Below are 17,218 nucleotides of genomic sequence, written 5' to 3'. Positions count from 1 at the left end.
TCCCCATCCGGCCCGGGCCCGGCCCTACCTTTGGATTCTTCACTGTCCTCCTAAAAAACCATCTCTCTCCTTCAGGAGGCATTTCCTGGGAAATCCCCACCCCTTCCTGCTCATTTCCCTCCATTTCTTCTATGCGCCCGTTTGTCGGTGAATGATCGAGTCGATTACACTTCATGACTGTAATAATTACGGCATTTGTTAAGCGCTTAATCTGTGTCAAGCACCGTACTGTGCGCTGGGGGAGATACAAGATCATCAGGTTGGACCCGGAGCTCACCATCTAAGTAGGAGGGAGAACGGGCATTAAATTCCCAATTTACAGGTGAGGAAACTGAGGCACAGAGGAGTTAAGTGACTCAGCCAAAGTCACACAGCAGGCAAGTGGTGGAGCCAGGATTAGAACCCAGGTCCTCTGATTCCCGGGGCTTTGCTCTTTCCACTAGGCCACACTGCTTCCCGTGACATGACAACACACGGCGTCGGTATCTCCACTGAATGGGAAGCTGCTCGAGGGCTGGGATAATAATAATAATAATAATAATAATAATAATAATAATAATGGCATTTATTAAGCACTTACTATGTGCAAAGCACTGGTCGGGATACAAGGTGATCAGGTTGTCCCACATGGGGCTCACAGTTTTAATCCCCATTTTGCAGATGAGGGAACTGAGGCCCAGAGAAGTGAAATGACTCTCCCAAAGTCCCACAGCTGACAAGTGGCGGAGCTGGGATTAGAACCCATGACCTCTGGCGCCCAAATCCGTGCTCTTTCCACTGAGCCACGCTGCTTCTCTTAATAATGATGGTATTTGTTAAGCGCTTACTATGTGCCAAGCACTGTTCTAAGCGCTGGGGGGGATACAAGGTGTTCAAGTTGACCCACGGGGGGCTCACAGTCTTCATCCCTAATTTTTTTTAATGGCATTTATTAAGCGCTTACTATGTGCAGAGCACTGTTCTAAGCGCTGGGGCAAGGTGATCAGGTTGTCCCATGTGGGGCTTCACAGTCTTCATCCCCATTTTCCAGATGAGGGAACCGAGGCCCAGAGAAGCGAAGTGACTTGCCCAAAGTCACACAGTTGACAAGTGGTGGAGCCGGGATTTGAACCCATGACCTCTGACTCCAAAGCCCGGGCTTTCTCCACTGAGCCACGCTGGGATCCATCTCTCGTGTATTTCCCGAGTACTTAATGGAATGGGCCGAACGTAGTACGTGCTCAATATCCCTGTTATGGATTATTTCGGTCATCCTACCGTACATGACCACTTCTTCTGCGGAAAGTGAGTAGGGGACAGGAGGAGGAAGAAATTATGATTTGGTTTATTTCTTGTCAGCTGTTCTGGTGACAATTCGAGGTGGGAGGGGGATGGCATCTAATTTTTTATGGCATTTGTCAAGTACTTATTTTATGCCTCACACTGTAATAATGATAATTTTGGGATTCGTTAAGCGCTTACTATTTGCCAAGCACTGGGCTAAGCGCTGGGGGAGATACAAGGTAATCAGGTTGTCCCACATGGGGCTCACAGTCTTAATCCCCATTTTACAGATGAGGGAACTGAGGCACAGAGAAGTGAAGTGACTTGCCCGAAGTCACACAGCTGACAAGAGGCGGAGCCGGGATTTAATAATAATCATGGTATTTGTTAAATGCTTACTATTTGCCAAGCACTGGGCTAAGCGCTGGGGGAGATACAAGGTAATCAGGTTGTCCCACATGGGGCTCACAGTCTTCATCCCCATTTTACAGATGAGGTAACTGAGGCACAGAGAAGTGAAGTGACTTGCCCAAAGTCACATAGGTGACAAGAGGCAGAGCTGGGATTTAATAATAATCATGGTATTTGTTAAATGCTTACTATTTGCCAAGCACTGTGATAAGCGCTAGGGGAGATACAAGGTAATCAGGCTGTCCCACATGGGGCTCACAGTCTTAATCCCCATTTTACAGATGAGGGAACTGAGGCACAGAGAAGTGAAGTGACTTGCCCAAAGTCACATAGCTGACAAGAGGCGGAGCCGGGATTTAATAATAATAATGGTATTATTTGTTAAGCGCTTACTATGTGCCAAGCACTGTTCTAAGCACTGGGTTAGATACAGGGTGATCAGGTTGTCCCATGTGGGGCTCACACTTTTGATCCCCATTTTACAGATGAGGTCACTGAGGCCCAGAGAAGTGAAGTGACTTGCCCAAGGTCACACAGCAGACAAGTGGCGGAGTCAGGATTAGAACCCAGGTCCTCTGACTCCCAAGCCCAGGCTCTTAGCCACGAAGAGAAGCAGCGTGGCTCACTGGAAAGAGCCCGGGCTTTGGAGTCAGAGGTCACGGGTTCAAATCCCGGCTCTGCCGATTGTAAGCTGTGGGACTTTGGACTCTAAAGCCTGGGCTCTTTCCACTGAGAGAGAGCCTACAACCTTAACTTCTCTGTGCCTCAGTTGCCTCATCTGTAAAATGGGGGTTAAGACGGTGAGCCCCACATGTGTACCTGATCACACTGTAACCTCCCCAGCGCTTAGAAGAGTGCTTTGCACGTAGTAAGCGCTTAATAAATGCCATCATTATCATTATTATTATGCCACGCTGCTTTTCATGCTGCTTCTCACTGTACTAAGCGCTAGGGTAGATGGAAGATCATCATGCGGGTCACCATCCAAGTCCCACAAGAGTCTTTTTCCAGGCCCATTTTCCAGGTGAGGTAACTGAGGGACAGAGAAGTGAATCGACTTGCCCAGGGTCACCCAGCAGACAGATGACGGAGCCCGGTTTAGAACCCAGATCCTTCTGATTCCCAGCCCCAAGTTCTATCCACTAGGCCACCGCTTCTAACTTTCACCACCCCACTTTATTCCCATAATGGCTAAATGACTAAAATTGGGAATTTATCCAACCTGCGTTGCCATGACCACAAGTCATCAGGCATTGATCTGTTCTGGGCAAGTCCAGGGTCCAGCCTGCACTGCATACATGACCCTCGTCTCTTAAAGTCCCACATCATTTAGGCTGCCCTCTCCCTAGCTAGTAAGCTCTCTCTCATGTAAATGAAAAGCAGCTTGGCTCAGTGGAAAGAGCCCGGGCTTTAGAGGCAGAGGTCATGGGTTCAAATCCCGCCTCCGCCCATCGTCAGCTGTGTGTCTTTGGAAAAGTCACTTCTCTTAACCCCAGTTCCCTCATCTGTAAAATGGGGGTGAAGACTGTGATACCCCCGTGGGACAACCTGATCACCTTGTAACCTCCCCAGCGCTTAGAACAGTGCTTTGCACATAGTAAGCGCTTAATAAATGTCATTATTATTATTATTATTACAGAGCACAGTAAGAAGCTGCTCATAGAGAAGAAGTGTGGCTCAGCGGAAAGAGCCCGGGCTTTAGAGGCAGAGGTCATGGGTTCAAATCCCGCCTCCGCCCATCGTCAGCTGTGTGTCTTTGGAAAAGTCACTTCTCTGAGCCCCAGTTCCCTCATCTGTAAAATGGAGGTGAAGACTGTGAGCTCCCCGTGGGACAACCTGATCACCTTGTAACCTCCCCAGTGCTTAGAACAGCGCTTTGCACATAGTAAGTGCTTAATAAATGCCATTATTATTATTATTATTATTATTATTATTATTATTATTATTATTATCATTATTACAGAGCACAGTAAGAAGCTGCTCATAGAGAAGCAGCGTGGCTCAGTGGAAAGAGCCCGGGCTTTAGAGGCAGAGATCATGGGTTCAAATCCCAGCTCCGCCAATCCTCAGCTGTGTGTCTTTGGAAAAGTCACTTCTCTGAGCCCCAGTTCCCTCATCTGTAAAATGGGGGTGAAGACTGTGAGCCCCCCGCGGGACAACCTGATCACCTTGTAACCTCCCCAGCGCTTAGAACAGTGCTTTGCACATAGTAAGCGCTTAATAAATGCTATTATTATTATTATTACAGAGCACAGTAAGAAGCTGCTCATAGAGAAGCAGCGTGGCTCAGTGGAAAGAGCCCGGGCTTTAGAGGCAGAGGTCATGGGTTCAAATCCCGCCTCTGCCCATCGTCAGCTGTGTGTCTTTGGAAAAGTCACTTCTCTGAGCCCCAGTTCCCTCATCTGTAAAATGGGGGTGAAGACTGTGAGCCCCCCGCGGGACAACCTGATCACCTTGTAACCTCCCCAGCGCTTAGAACAGCGCTTTGCACATAGTAAGCGCTTAATAAATGTCATTATTATTATTATTGTTACAGAGCACAGTAAGAAGCTGCTCATAGAGAAGCAGCGTGGCTCAGTGGAAAGAGCCCGGGCTTTAGAGGCAGAGGTCATGGGTTCAAATCCCGGCTCCACCAATCGTCAGCTGTGTGTCTTTGGAAAAGTCACTTCTCTGAGCCCGTTACCTCATCTGTAAAATGGGGGTGAAGACTGTGAGCCCCCCGTGGGACAACCTGATCACCTTGTAACCTCCCCAGCGCTTAGAACAGTGCTTTGCACATAGTAAGCGCTTAATAAATGCCATCATTATTATTCCCAGGTACCATCTGTCACATGATTCCCAGACCACTGGAAGGAATAATTCTTGGGAATCCCTCCGGACATCAGATAGTAGCTCATTCAGCAAGCCCAGACATAGCAAATTTACACACTAACAGCAGTTACTGAAGCTTTCCTACCAGACACACAAATTTTCTAGACTGTGAGCCCATTGTTAGGTAGGGACCGCCTCTATATGTTGCCAATTTGTACTTCTCAAGCGCTTAGTACAGTGCTCTACTCATTCAGCAAGCCCAGACATAGCAAATTTACACACTAACAGCAGTTACTGAAGCTTTCCTACCAGACGCACAAATTTTCTAGACCGTGAGCCCGTTGTTAGGTAGGTACCGCCTCTATATGTTGCCGACTTGTACTTCCCAAGCGCTTAGTACAGTGCTCTGCACGCAGTAAGCGCTCAATAAATACGACTGAATGAATGAATGAATTTTTAAAATCCAGCGCTTAGAAAAAAGCCAGCGCTTAGAACAGTGCTTGGCATATAGTAAGTGCTTAACAAACACTCTAATTATTATTAATTATTAAATTATGCTTCAACTCCATTAGCACTGCCTTAAAGTCGCTCCTTTCATCTCCTAGACACTCCCACCACCTCTGCAATTAATCAATCCATCAGATTTATTGAGCACCTACTGCATTCACAACATTGTACGGAGGACCAGAGTTAGTAGAACAAGTCACTGCCCACGAGTAGTTTACAATCAGGAAAAATAATCATTTAAGGATAGGAGAAAGAAGTCTCTAAATGGTAGACTCTGTAAATGATAATAATAGTAACCATAACAATTGTGGTATTTGTTAAGTGCAGCGTGGCTCAGTGGAAAGAGACTGGGCTTTGGAGTCGGAGGTCAGGGGTTCAAATTCCGGCTCCGCCAGTTGTCAGCTGTGTGACTTTGGGCAAGTCACTTCACTTCTCTGTGCCTCAGTTATCTCATCTGTAAAATGGGGATTAAGACTGTGAGCCCCCCATCGGACAACCTGATCACCTTGTAACCTCCCCAGCTCTTAGAACAGTGCTTTGCACATAGTAAGTACTTAATAAATGTCACTAAAAAAAAAGTCACTTAACTTCTCTGTGCCTCAGTTATCTCATCTGTAAAATGGGGATTAAGACTGTGAGCCCCCCATCGGACAACCTGATCACCTTGTAACCTCCCCAGCTCTTAGAACAGTGCTTTGCACATAGTAAGTACTTAATAAATGTCACTAAAAAAAAAGTCACTTAACTTCTCTGTGCCTCAGTTACCTCATCTGTAAAATGGTGATTAAGACTGTGAGCTCCCCATCGGACAACCTGATCACCTTGTAACCTCCCCAAGCTCTTAGAACAGTGCTTTGCACATAGTAAGCACTTAATAAATGCCATTAAAAAAAGTCACTTAACTTCTCTGTGCCTCAGTTACTTCATCTGTGGAATGGGGATTAAGACTGTGAGCCCCACCGTGGAACAACCTGATCACCTTGTAACCTCCGCAGCACTTAGAACAGTGCTTTGCATATAGTAAGCACTTAATAAATGCCACTAAAAAAAGTCACTTAACTTCTCTGTGCCTCAGTTACCTCATCTGTAAAATGGGGATTAAGACTGTGAGCCCCACCGTGGAACAACCTGATCACTTTGTAACCTCCTCAGCACTTAGAACAGTGCTTTGCACATAGTGAGCACTTAATAAATGACATTTAAAAAAAGTCACAACTTCTCTGTGCCTCAGTTACCTCATCTGTAAAATGGAGATTAAGAGTGTGAGCCCCCCGTGGGACAACCTGATCACCTCGTAACCTCCGCAGCACTTACAACAGTGCTTTGCACACATAGTAAATGCTTAATAAATGCCACTAAAAAAAGTCACAACTTCTCTGTGCCTCAGTTACCTCATCTGTAAAATGGGGATTAAGACTGTGAGCTCCCCATTGGACAACCTGATCACCTTGTAACCTCCCCAGCTCTTAGAACAGTGCTTTGCACATAGTGAGCACTTAATAAATGCCGTTAAAAAAAGTCACTTAACTTCTCTGTGCCTCAGTTACCTCATCTGTAAAACGGGGATTAAGACTGTGAGCCCCCCATCGGACAACCTGATCACCTTGTAACCTCCCCAGCTCTTAGAACAGTGCTTTGCACATAGTAAGTGCTTAATAAATGCCATCATCATTATTATTATCATTATTAGTATTGGTATATTAGTATTATTAATTATTATTAGTAGTAGTAGTATTATTAGTATTATTAGTGTAGTATTAGTATTGTGCCAAGTTCAGGGGCTGGTTCGATACTCTCAAATCACATACAGTCCCTGTCCCACATGGAGCTCAGTCTGAGGGGAACGGAGAATAGAGATGAGATGCAGGATGGCCTAGTGGATAGAGCACAGGCCCGGGAGTTGGAAGGAGCTCTGCCACTCATCCGCAGCGTGACCTTGGGCTATCATCATCATCAATCGTATTTATTGAGCGCTTACTATGTGCAGAGCACTGTACTAAGCGCTTGGGAAGTACAAATTGGCAACATATAGAGACAGTCCCTTCCCAACAGTGGGCTCACAGTCTAAAAGGGGGAGACAGAGAACAAAACCAAACATACTAACAAAATAAAATAAATAGAATAGATATGTACAAGTAAAATAAATAAATAGAGTAATAAATATGTACAAACATATATACATATATACAGGTGCTGTGGGGAAGGAAGGAGGTAAAATGGGGAGGGATGGAGAGGGGGATGAGGGGGAGAGGAAGGAAGGGGCTCAGTCTGGGAAGGCCTTCTGGAGGAGGTGAGCTCTCAGCAGGGCCTTGAAAGGAGGAAGAGAGCTAGCTTGGCGGCTGGGCAGAGGGAGAGAGGGCATTCCAGGCCCGGGGGAGGACGTGGGCCGGGGGTCGATGGCGGGACAGGCGAGAGCGAGGCCTAACGGTGAGGAGATTAGCGGCGGAGGAGCGGAGGGTGCGGGCTGGGCTGCAGAAGGAGAGAAGGGAGGTGAGGTAGGAGGGGGCGAGGTGATGGATGGACAGCCTTGAAGCCCAGGGTGAGGAATTTCTGCCTGATGCGCAGATTGATTGGTAGCCACTGGAGATTTTTGAGGCTATATATATATTATACTCTCCCAAGTGCTTAGTACAGAAGACCCCCCCCAACCCATCTCCGCCTCTGGCCTGCTGTGTGGCCCCGGGAAAGCAGCTTAATCTTTCTGTGCCCCGGTTTCCTCATCTGCCCAAGTGCTTGGTACAGTGCCCAGTATCCTGTAAGTGCTCAACAGATATCACTGATTGATCAATCAATCTGTAGCTTTCATTCAAATATCATTGCTTTCGGGAAGCATCGTAGCCTAGTGGATAGAGCATGGGCTTGGAAGTCAGAAGGACCTGGCTTCTAATCTTGGCTCTTCCATGTGTCTGCTGTGTGACCTTGGGAAAGTCATTTCGCTTCTCTGAGCCTCAGTTACCTTATTTGCAAAATGGGAAATAAGAGTGTGAGCTCCATGTGGGACAGGAACTGTGTCCAACCTGATTAATTTGCATATACACCAGAGCTTAGATCAGTGCTTGGTCCATAGTAATACTATTGTTATTATTCCCTCTGTTTTAATTCATATGTTGCCTGGTACCTTGGTTTCTTTCATACACTGTGGGCAGAGCTCCAACAATCCATTATATTGTAAACTCCTCGAAGCGAAGATTTCATTTTTGCTCTCCCTCTCTCTTAGACTGTAAGCCTCAGACAGACCAGACAATGTGCCCAACGTACCTATTCCAATGCTTGGCATACAGTAGGAGAAAATTGGGGATTCACCATCATTTCTCCCTCGTATTGAGACTGGTGGCCCTAAAAGTCACCAGTCACCAGGGCTAGTCACTTCACTTCTCTGTGCCTCAGTTCCTTCATCTGAAAAAGGAGATTAAGATTGCGAGCCCCATGTGGGCCAGGGACTGTGTCCAAACCTGATTACTTGGTATCTACCCCAGCGCTTAGTACTTCATCCATTCATTCATTCGATCGTACTTATTGAGCGCTTACTGTGTGCAGAGCACTGTACTAAGCGCTTGGGAAGTCCAAGTCGGCAACATATAGAGACGGTCCCTACCCAACAACGGGATCGCAATCTAGAAGCAGCGTGGAAAAAGCATGGGCTTTGGAGTCGGAGGTCATGGGTTCAAATCCCAGCTCCACCACTTGTCAACTGTGTGACTCTGGGCAAGTCGCTTAACTTCTCTGGGCCTCAGTTCCCTCATCTGTAAAATGGGGGTGAAGACTGTGAGCCCCACATGGGACAACCTGATCACCTTGTAAATTCCCCAGCGCTTAGAACGGTGCTCTGCACATAGTAAGCGCTTAATAAATGCCATTATTATTATTATTATTATTGTTATTAGAAGGGGGAGAAATCCAGACAGGACCCACCTTCCGGGCTTATTTGTGAGCTGCTCAATTACCTCATGACTTCAAAGAAGTCCATTCGGCCACCCTTAGTATCTTATATGGAATCAATCAATCAATCATATTTATTGAGCGCTTACTGTGTGCAGAGCACTGTACTAAGCGCTTGGGAAGTACAAGCTGGCAACATATAGAGACAGTCATCAATCGTATTTATTGAGTGCTTACTGTGTGCAGAGCACTGTACTAAGCGCTTGGGAAGTACAAGTTGGCAACATATATATATATATATATGTATGTTAAAAAAAGTCACTTGTCTTCTCTGTGCCTCAGTTACCTCATCTGTAAAATGGTGATAAAGACTGTGAGCTCCACTATATATATATAGTGACAGTCCCTACCCAACAGTGGGCTCACAGTCTAGAAGGGGGAGACAGAGAACAAAACCAAACATACTAACAAAATAAAATAAATAGAATAGATAGGTACAAGCAAAATAAATAAATAGAGTAACAAATATGTACAAACATATACATATACAGGTGCTATGGGGAAGGGAAGGAGGTAAGATGTGGGGGATGGAGAGGGGGACGAGGGGGAGAGGAAGGAAGGGGCTCATATGGAATGGTATTAGGTAACACAACAGTGCCGGGCTTCACAAAGGCCACAGTTATTACGAGGAAACTGAGGCACATCCACATTGTTAGACGAAGAACATCAGCCTGTGGCAAGCAGGCAGAAAGTCTGCTCGGGGGTTAGTAAATAGGAGACTAAGGAAGGCCTCGTCCCCCTCTCCATCCCCCCACATCTTACCTCCTTCCCTTCCCCACAGCACCTGTATATATGTATATATGTTTGTACATATTTATTACTCTATTTATTTTACTTGTACATATCTATTCTATTTATTTTATTTTGTTAGTATGTTTGGTTTTGTTCTCTGTCTCCCCCTTTTAGACTGTGAGCCCACTGTTGGGTAGGGACTGTATATGTTGCCAATTTGTACTTCCCAAGCCCTTAGTACAGTGCTCTGCACATAGTAAGCGCTCAATAAATACGATTGATGATGATGATGACTCTAAGCATGTGTGAAGCTCTCCCAGGGAAACCGCTGAAAGAGAATAACAGCTGATACACGGTCCAAGACGGCCACCCTTTCCCCCTTACCTGCCATGGGCTCATTCCTTTCAGTCCTTTCTTTCCATCGATGAGCCGAAGGTCAAAGGGCGAGGGTGAGTTCACCACCGATCGTCCGCAAGGGAACGTCACTGGGTGGGAGAAGTGAAGGGGAAGAAAGACCGGTTAGCCTGAAAAATTGCCCGATCCATCGGTGGTATGTACTGAGCGCTTCCTGTGTGCAGAGCCCTAGACAAAGGGTTCGGGAGAGCAGCGTGGCTTAGTGTCGTGGGCCCTAATCCCGGCTCTGCCACTTGTCAGCCGGGTGACTTTGGGCAAGTCGCTTAATTTCTCTGTGCCTCAGTTACCTCATCCGTAAAATGGGGATTAAGGCTGTGAGCCCCACGTGGGACAACCCCAGGGCTTAGAACAGTGCTTGGCACATTGTAAGCGCTTAACAAATACCATCATTATTATTATTATTACGATATTTGTTAGACATGGTCCCTACCCACAAGATAACAGTCTAGAGGGGGAGAGAGAGACGGTACTAGAAATAAATGAGTTATGGATATGGTACATAAGTGCTATGCATAACTGAGAAGCAGTGTGGCTCAGTGGAAAGAGCCCGGGCTTTGGAGTCAGAGGTTATGGGTTCAAATTCCGGCTCCTCCAATTGTCAGCTGGGTGACTTTGGGCAAGTCACTTCACTTCTCTGGGCCTCAGTTCCCTCATCTGGAAAATGGGGATTATGACTGTGAGCCCCCCGTGGGACAACCTGATCACCTTGTAACCTCCCCAGCACTTAGAACAGTGTTTTGCATATAGTAAGCGCTTAATAAATGCCATTATTATTATTATTATTGTTATTATTATTATTATTATTATTTTATTATCATTATCAACTACCATGTGCATGGGTTCTTCAGTTCTTTCCCAGGGCAACTCTCATCTCCAACTGCCTAAGCACTACGTATCTGAGTCCTTCCCTCTTTCTGATGTATTTCCTGGTTGTTCGATGGCACAAGTGTTTCTCTGAAGCCAGCAGAGGTTTGACTCTGGGATAATAATAATAATGATGATGGCATTTATTAAGCACTTCCTATGTGCAAAGCACTGTTCTAAGCACTGGGGAGGTTTCAAGGTGATCAGGTTGTCCCACATGGGGCTCACAGTCTTCATCTTCATCCCCATTTTACAGATGAGGTAACTGAGGCACAGAGACGTGAAGTGACTTGCCCAAAGTCACACAGCTGACAGTTGGCGAAGCAGGGATTCGAACCCATGACCTCTGACTCCAAAGCCCGGGCTCTTTCCACTGAGCCATGCTGCTTCTCTAAAAAATGATGGCATTTGTTTAGCGCTTACTATGTGTTGAAACACTGTTCTAAGCGCTGGGGGGATACAGGGTAATCAGGTTGTCCCATGTGGGGCTTACAGTCTTCATCCCCATTTTATAGATGAAGTAACTGAGGCACAGAGAAGTGGAGTGACTTGCCCAAAGTCACACAACTGACAAGTGCTGGAGTCAGGATTAGAACCCATGACCTCTGACACCCAAGCCCGGGCTCTTTCCACTGAGCCAAGTTGCATCCTGAAGACTAGACCTCAACTTTGTGCTTATCACAGAGGCTTGACAGGAGGCTCGTGTCAGGAGCTAGATGATCCATTCGAGTACCTGCTGGCCTCGCAGTTAATAATAGTCATGGGTTCGAATCCCAGCTCCGCCAATTGTCAGCTGTGTGACTTTGGGCAAGTCACTTAACTTCTCTGTGCCTCAGTTGCCTTATCTGTAAAATGGGGATTAAGACTGTGAGCCCCCCATGTGGGACAACCTGATCACCTTGTAACCTCCCCAGCTCTGAGGCTGTGAGCCCACTGTTGGGTAGGGACTGTCTCTATATGTTGCCAACTTGTACTTCCCAAGCGCTTAGTACAGTGCTCTGCACACAATAAGCGCTCAATAAATACGATTGATTGATTGATTGATTGAGCCCCTTCTGAGAGCTCACCTCCTCCAGGAGGCCTTCCCAGACTAAGCCCCCTCCTTCCTCTCCCCCTCGTTCCCCCTCCATCCCCACCGTCTTACCTCCTTCCCTTCCCCACAGGGCCTGTATATATGTATATATGTTTGTACATATTTATTACTCTATTTATTTATTTATTTATCTTGTACATATCTATTCTATTTATTTTATTTTGTTAATATGTTTGGTTTTGTTCTCCGTCTCCCCCTTCTAGACTGTGAGCCCACTGTTGGGTAGGGACTGTCCCTATATGTTGCCAGCTTGTACTTCCCAAGTGCTTAGTACAGTGCTCTGCACACAGTAAGCGCTCAATAAATACAATTGATTGATTGATTAATAATTGTGGTATTTGTTAAGCACAGACTTTGTGCCAGGCACTGTACTAAGCTCTGGAGTTACAAGTAAATCAGACTCCGACACTGTCCCTGTCCCAACAAGGGGCTCGTGGTTTTAATCCCCATTTTACAGATGAAGCAGTGTGGCTCAGTGGACAGAGCAGGGGCTTGGGAGTCAGAGGACGTGGGTTCTAATCCCGGCTCTGCCACTTGTCTGCTGGGTGACCTTGGGCAAGCCACTTAACTTCTCTGTGCCTCAGTTACCTCATTAAGACTGTGAGCCCGCTGTTGGGTAGGGACCGGCTCTATATGTTGCCAACTTGTACTTCCCAAGCGCTTAGTACAGTGCTCTGCACACAGTAAGCGCTCAATAAATACGACTGAATGAGTGAATGACGGGGGACAACCTGATGACCTTGTATCTTGAATGAATAAGCCCCCCGTGGGACAACCTGATGACCTCGTATCTTGAATGAATAAGCCCCCCGTGGGACATCCTGATGAACTTGTATCTCCCCAAGCGCTTAGAACAGTGCTTGGCACATAGTAAGCGCCTAACAAATACCATCATTATTATTATTATGGTGATATAACAGAGTTGTTAGACACGGTCCCTACCCACAACAAGCTTGCAGTCTAGAGACATAAGTGCTATGTATAACTGAGAAGAAGGCCTCCTCCGTGCCTCAGTGACCTCATTTGTAAAATGGGGATGAAAACTGTGAGACAACCTATCTTATATCTACCCCAGCGCTTAGAACAGTGCTTGGCACATAGGAAATGCTTAACAGATACCATTATTACTATTAGATGAAGGAACTGAGGCGCAAGAAGTGACTTGCCCGAGGTCACACAACAGTAAGTGGCAGAGCCGGGATTAGAACCCAGGTTCTTCCGAATCCCAGCCCTGTGCTCTCCCCACTAGGCTACACTGCTTCTCTACATTAAGGTTATGGTGCTGGGCAGGGAAGGGTCATGTCACTGCTTACAAAAAAGGAATCACCAAACTTGTCCCGGCAGGGCATCTAGGCTGTGCGAAAGAACTACATTCATTCAGTCATATTTATTGAGCACTTACTGTGTGCAGAGCACTGTACTGAGCGCTTGATGCAGCTGGGTTGGGGTTCCCCGTAGCGAGAAGACATTGGGATAGGGAAAAGGTAGAGAGAAGAGGGGCGAAAAGAGCAATCCTTCAAGGGTATTTATTGAATGCTTACTAATAAATGCCATCAGTAGTAGTAGTAGTAGTAGTAGTAGTAGTAGTAGTAGTAGTAGTAGTAGTAGTAAGCATTCAATAAATACCTTTGAAGGACATTTCCATTGAATGCTTACTAATAAATGCCATCATTAGTAGTAGTAGTAGTAGTAAGCATTCAATAAATACCCTTGAAGGATATTTCCATTGAATGCTTACTAATAAATGCCATCATTAGTAGTAGTAGTAAGCATTCAATAAATACCCTTGAAGGATATTTCCATTGAATGCTTACTAATAAATGCCATCATTAGTAGTAGTAGTAGTAGTAGTAAGCATTCAATAAATACCCTTGAAGGATATTTCCATTGAATGCTTACTAATAAATGCCATCATTATTATTATTGTTAGTAGTAAGCATTCAATAAATACCCTTGAAGGATATTTCCATTGAATGCTTACTAATAAATGCCATCATTAGTAGTAGTAGTAAGCATTCAATAAATACCCTTGAAGGATATTTCCATTGAATGCTTACTAATAAATGCCATCATTAGTAGTAGTAGTAGTAGTAAGCATTCAATAAATACCCTTGAAGGATATTTCCATTGAATGCTTACTAATAAATGCCATCATTAGTAGTAGTAGTAGTAGTAGTAAGCATTCAATAAATACCCTTGAAGGATATTTCCATTGAATGCTTACTAATAAATGCCATCATTATTATTATTGTTAGTAGTAAGCATTCAATAAATACCCTTGAAGGATATTTCCATTGAATGTTTACTAATAAATGCCATTATTACTATTAGTAGTAAGCATTCAATAAATACCCTTGAAGGATATTTCCATTGAATGCTTACTAATAAATGCCATCATTATTATTATTAGTAGTAGTAAGCATTCAATAAATACCCTTGAAGGATATGTCCATTGAATGCTTACTAATAAATGCCATCATTATTATTAGTAGTAGTAGTAAGCATTCAATAAATACCCTTGAAAGATATTTCCATTGAATGCTTACTAATAAATGCCATCATTATTATTAGTAGTAGTAGTAAGCATTCAATAAATACCCTTGAAGGATATGTCCATTGAATGCTTACTAATAAATGCCATCATTATTATTATTAGTAGTAGTAAGCATTCAATAAATACCCTTGAAAGATATTTCCATTGAATGCTTACTAATAAATGCCATCATTATTATTATTAGTAGTAGTAAGCATTCAATAAATACCCTTGAAGGATATTTCCATTGAATGCTTACTAATAAATGCCATCATTACTATTAGTAGTAGTAGTAAGCATTCAATAAATACCCTTGAAGGATATTTCCATTGAATGTTCACTAATAACCCCATCCCCATGCCATACTGCTTATCTATCGATGGATCTCTGCTATGTACTGGGCACTCGCTCGCTTTGTGGAGAGCCCCGCGCAAAACGCTCTGGAGGGTCCACTCCAACGGAGTTGGTCGATGGGACCCCCTGCCCACAAGGAGTTTAGAGGAGGAGTCGGGCGTTAAAAACAGATTATTGGATGGGTTTCATCACACCCCACAGACAAACGTTTTCAGTCAATGGCTGCCGATGACAAAGGAAGAAATCATCTTTAGGAGGCGTGAAGATGGAGCCATCTAGTCTCCGCTTGCTACCGCTTCAGCAGAACCCTTTAACTTTTGCCCCATGATGGCTTCTGCTTAGTTACTCGGTTTTATGAAGAAAAATTGGATCTGGCACCTGCGGTATTGGGGAACATTCAGTTCCTCAATTTTACTCGCTTTTGACCCGCTACACATCCGCCATACACCCTCTGGCCTGGAATGCCCTCCCTCCCCACATCCTCCAAGCTAGCTCTCTTCCTCCCTTCAAGGCCCTACTGAGAGCTCACCTCCTCCAGGAGGCCTTCCCAGTCTGAGCCCCCTCTTCCCCCTCTCCACCCGCCCCCGCCTTACCTCCTTCCCTTCCCCACAGCACCTGTATATATGTATATATGTTTGTACATATTTATTACTCTACATATCTATTCTATTTATTTTATTTTGTTAATATGTTTGGTTTTGTTCTCTGTCTCCCACTTCTAGACTGTGAGCCCATCGTTGGGTAGGGACCGTCTCTATGTGTTGCCAACTTGTACTTCCCAAGCGCTTAGTACAGTGCTCTGCACACAAGTAAGCGCTCAATAAATACGATCGATTGATTGAAGCAACTTGCCCAAAGTCACACAGCTGACAAGTGGCGGAGCCGGGATTTGAACCCACGACCTCAGACTCCAAAGCCCGGGCTCTTTCCGTTGAGCCACGCTGCTTCTCTATGGGCAGCTTCTTACTGTGCTCTGTACTTCTCACTGTACTCTGCTTCTTACCATGAGCAGAGCACTGTGCTGAGCACTTGGGAGAGTACAATACAAGAGGAAATAGGCAAAAGCTATCCAGGAATTCCATTTCTCCCTGTCCTTCTCCCTGAAGGGGCCCCTGCAATTCCAGGAGATCTCCTAAGGCTTCAGGATCTTTGCCGTGTAACAGGCAAAGGAAATCTCAAGTTAGATAGGGCATTAGAGCATTATTCATTCATTCAATCGTATTTATTGAGTGCTTACTGCGTGCAGAGCGCTGTACTAAGCGCTTGGGAAGTACAAGTTGGCAACATAGAGAGACGGTCCCTACCCAACAGTGGGCTCACACTCTAGAAGGGGGAGACAGACAATAAGACAAAACATATTAACGAAATAAAATAAATTCATTCATTCAATCGTATTCATTCAATCATATTTGAGCGCTTCCTGTGTGCAGAACACTGTACTAAGCGCTTGGGAAGTCCAAGTTGGCAACATCTAGAGACGGTCCCTACCCAACAGCGGGCTCACAGTCTGCATTAGCACTCTCCCTTCTGTATCATCTAAACACTTGGATCTCTAGACTGTGAGCCCTCTGTTGGGTAGGGACCGTCTCTATGTGTTGCCGACTTGTACTTCCCAAGCGCTTAGTACAGTGCTCTGCACACAGTAAGCGCTCAATAAATACGATTGATTGATTGATAATAATAATTATAGTATTTGTTAAGCGCTTACATTCACCCCAACCTGGGCCCCACAGCACTTATGTACCATATCCATAATTCATTGATTTCTATTAATGTCTGTCTCACCCTCTACACTTTAAGGTTGGGCAGGGAGCATATCTGTCCACCTAGTTGTATTGCACTCTCCCGAGCGCTTAGTACAGTGTTCTGCACACAGTAAGCGCCCCATAAATCCCATCGATTGATTGATTGGAACATCAGATGGGGCAGTACTGGTTCTTACGCAGAAGCTTCCCTTCCCCACAGCACCTGTATATATGTTTGTACATATTTATTACTCTATTTATTTATTTATTTTACTTGTACATATCTATTCTATTCATTTTATTTTGTTAGTATGTTTGGTTTTGTTCTCTGTCTCCCCCTTCTAGACTGTGAGCCCACTGTTGGGTAGGGACTGTCTCTATATGTTGCCAACTTGTCCTTCCCAAGCCCTTAGTACAGTGCTCTGCACACAGTAAGCGCTCAATAAATACGATTGATCGATCGATTGATTGTGGTTTTTTTCCCAGATTTGCTCCCAGAAAATGAGGCCCATTCAGATATCACCCCCCTGCCTTACCTCCTTCCCCTCCCCA

The 17,218-nt window shown here is 45.1% G+C and overlaps 1 protein-coding gene across 1 annotated transcript in view; it reads right to left on the bottom strand.

Moving 5' to 3' along the window:
- PROC (protein C, inactivator of coagulation factors Va and VIIIa) overlaps nt 1-17,218 on the bottom strand; it is a 52,951-nt gene that overhangs the window by 12,495 nt on the left and 23,238 nt on the right. The window contains exon 7 of the mRNA XM_038744464.1: nt 10,048-10,148. Coding sequence (XP_038600392.1) covers nt 10,048-10,148 — 101 coding nt within the window. The remainder of the gene's footprint in view (nt 1-10,047; nt 10,149-17,218) is intronic.

The sequence above is a fragment of the Tachyglossus aculeatus genome, chromosome 1 (assembly GCF_015852505.1).
Source record: "Tachyglossus aculeatus isolate mTacAcu1 chromosome 1, mTacAcu1.pri, whole genome shotgun sequence".
NCBI lineage: Eukaryota > Metazoa > Chordata > Mammalia > Monotremata > Tachyglossidae > Tachyglossus > Tachyglossus aculeatus.
The sequence above is the reverse complement of the archived record's forward strand: the minus strand, read 5'-3'. Positions and strand labels throughout refer to the sequence as shown.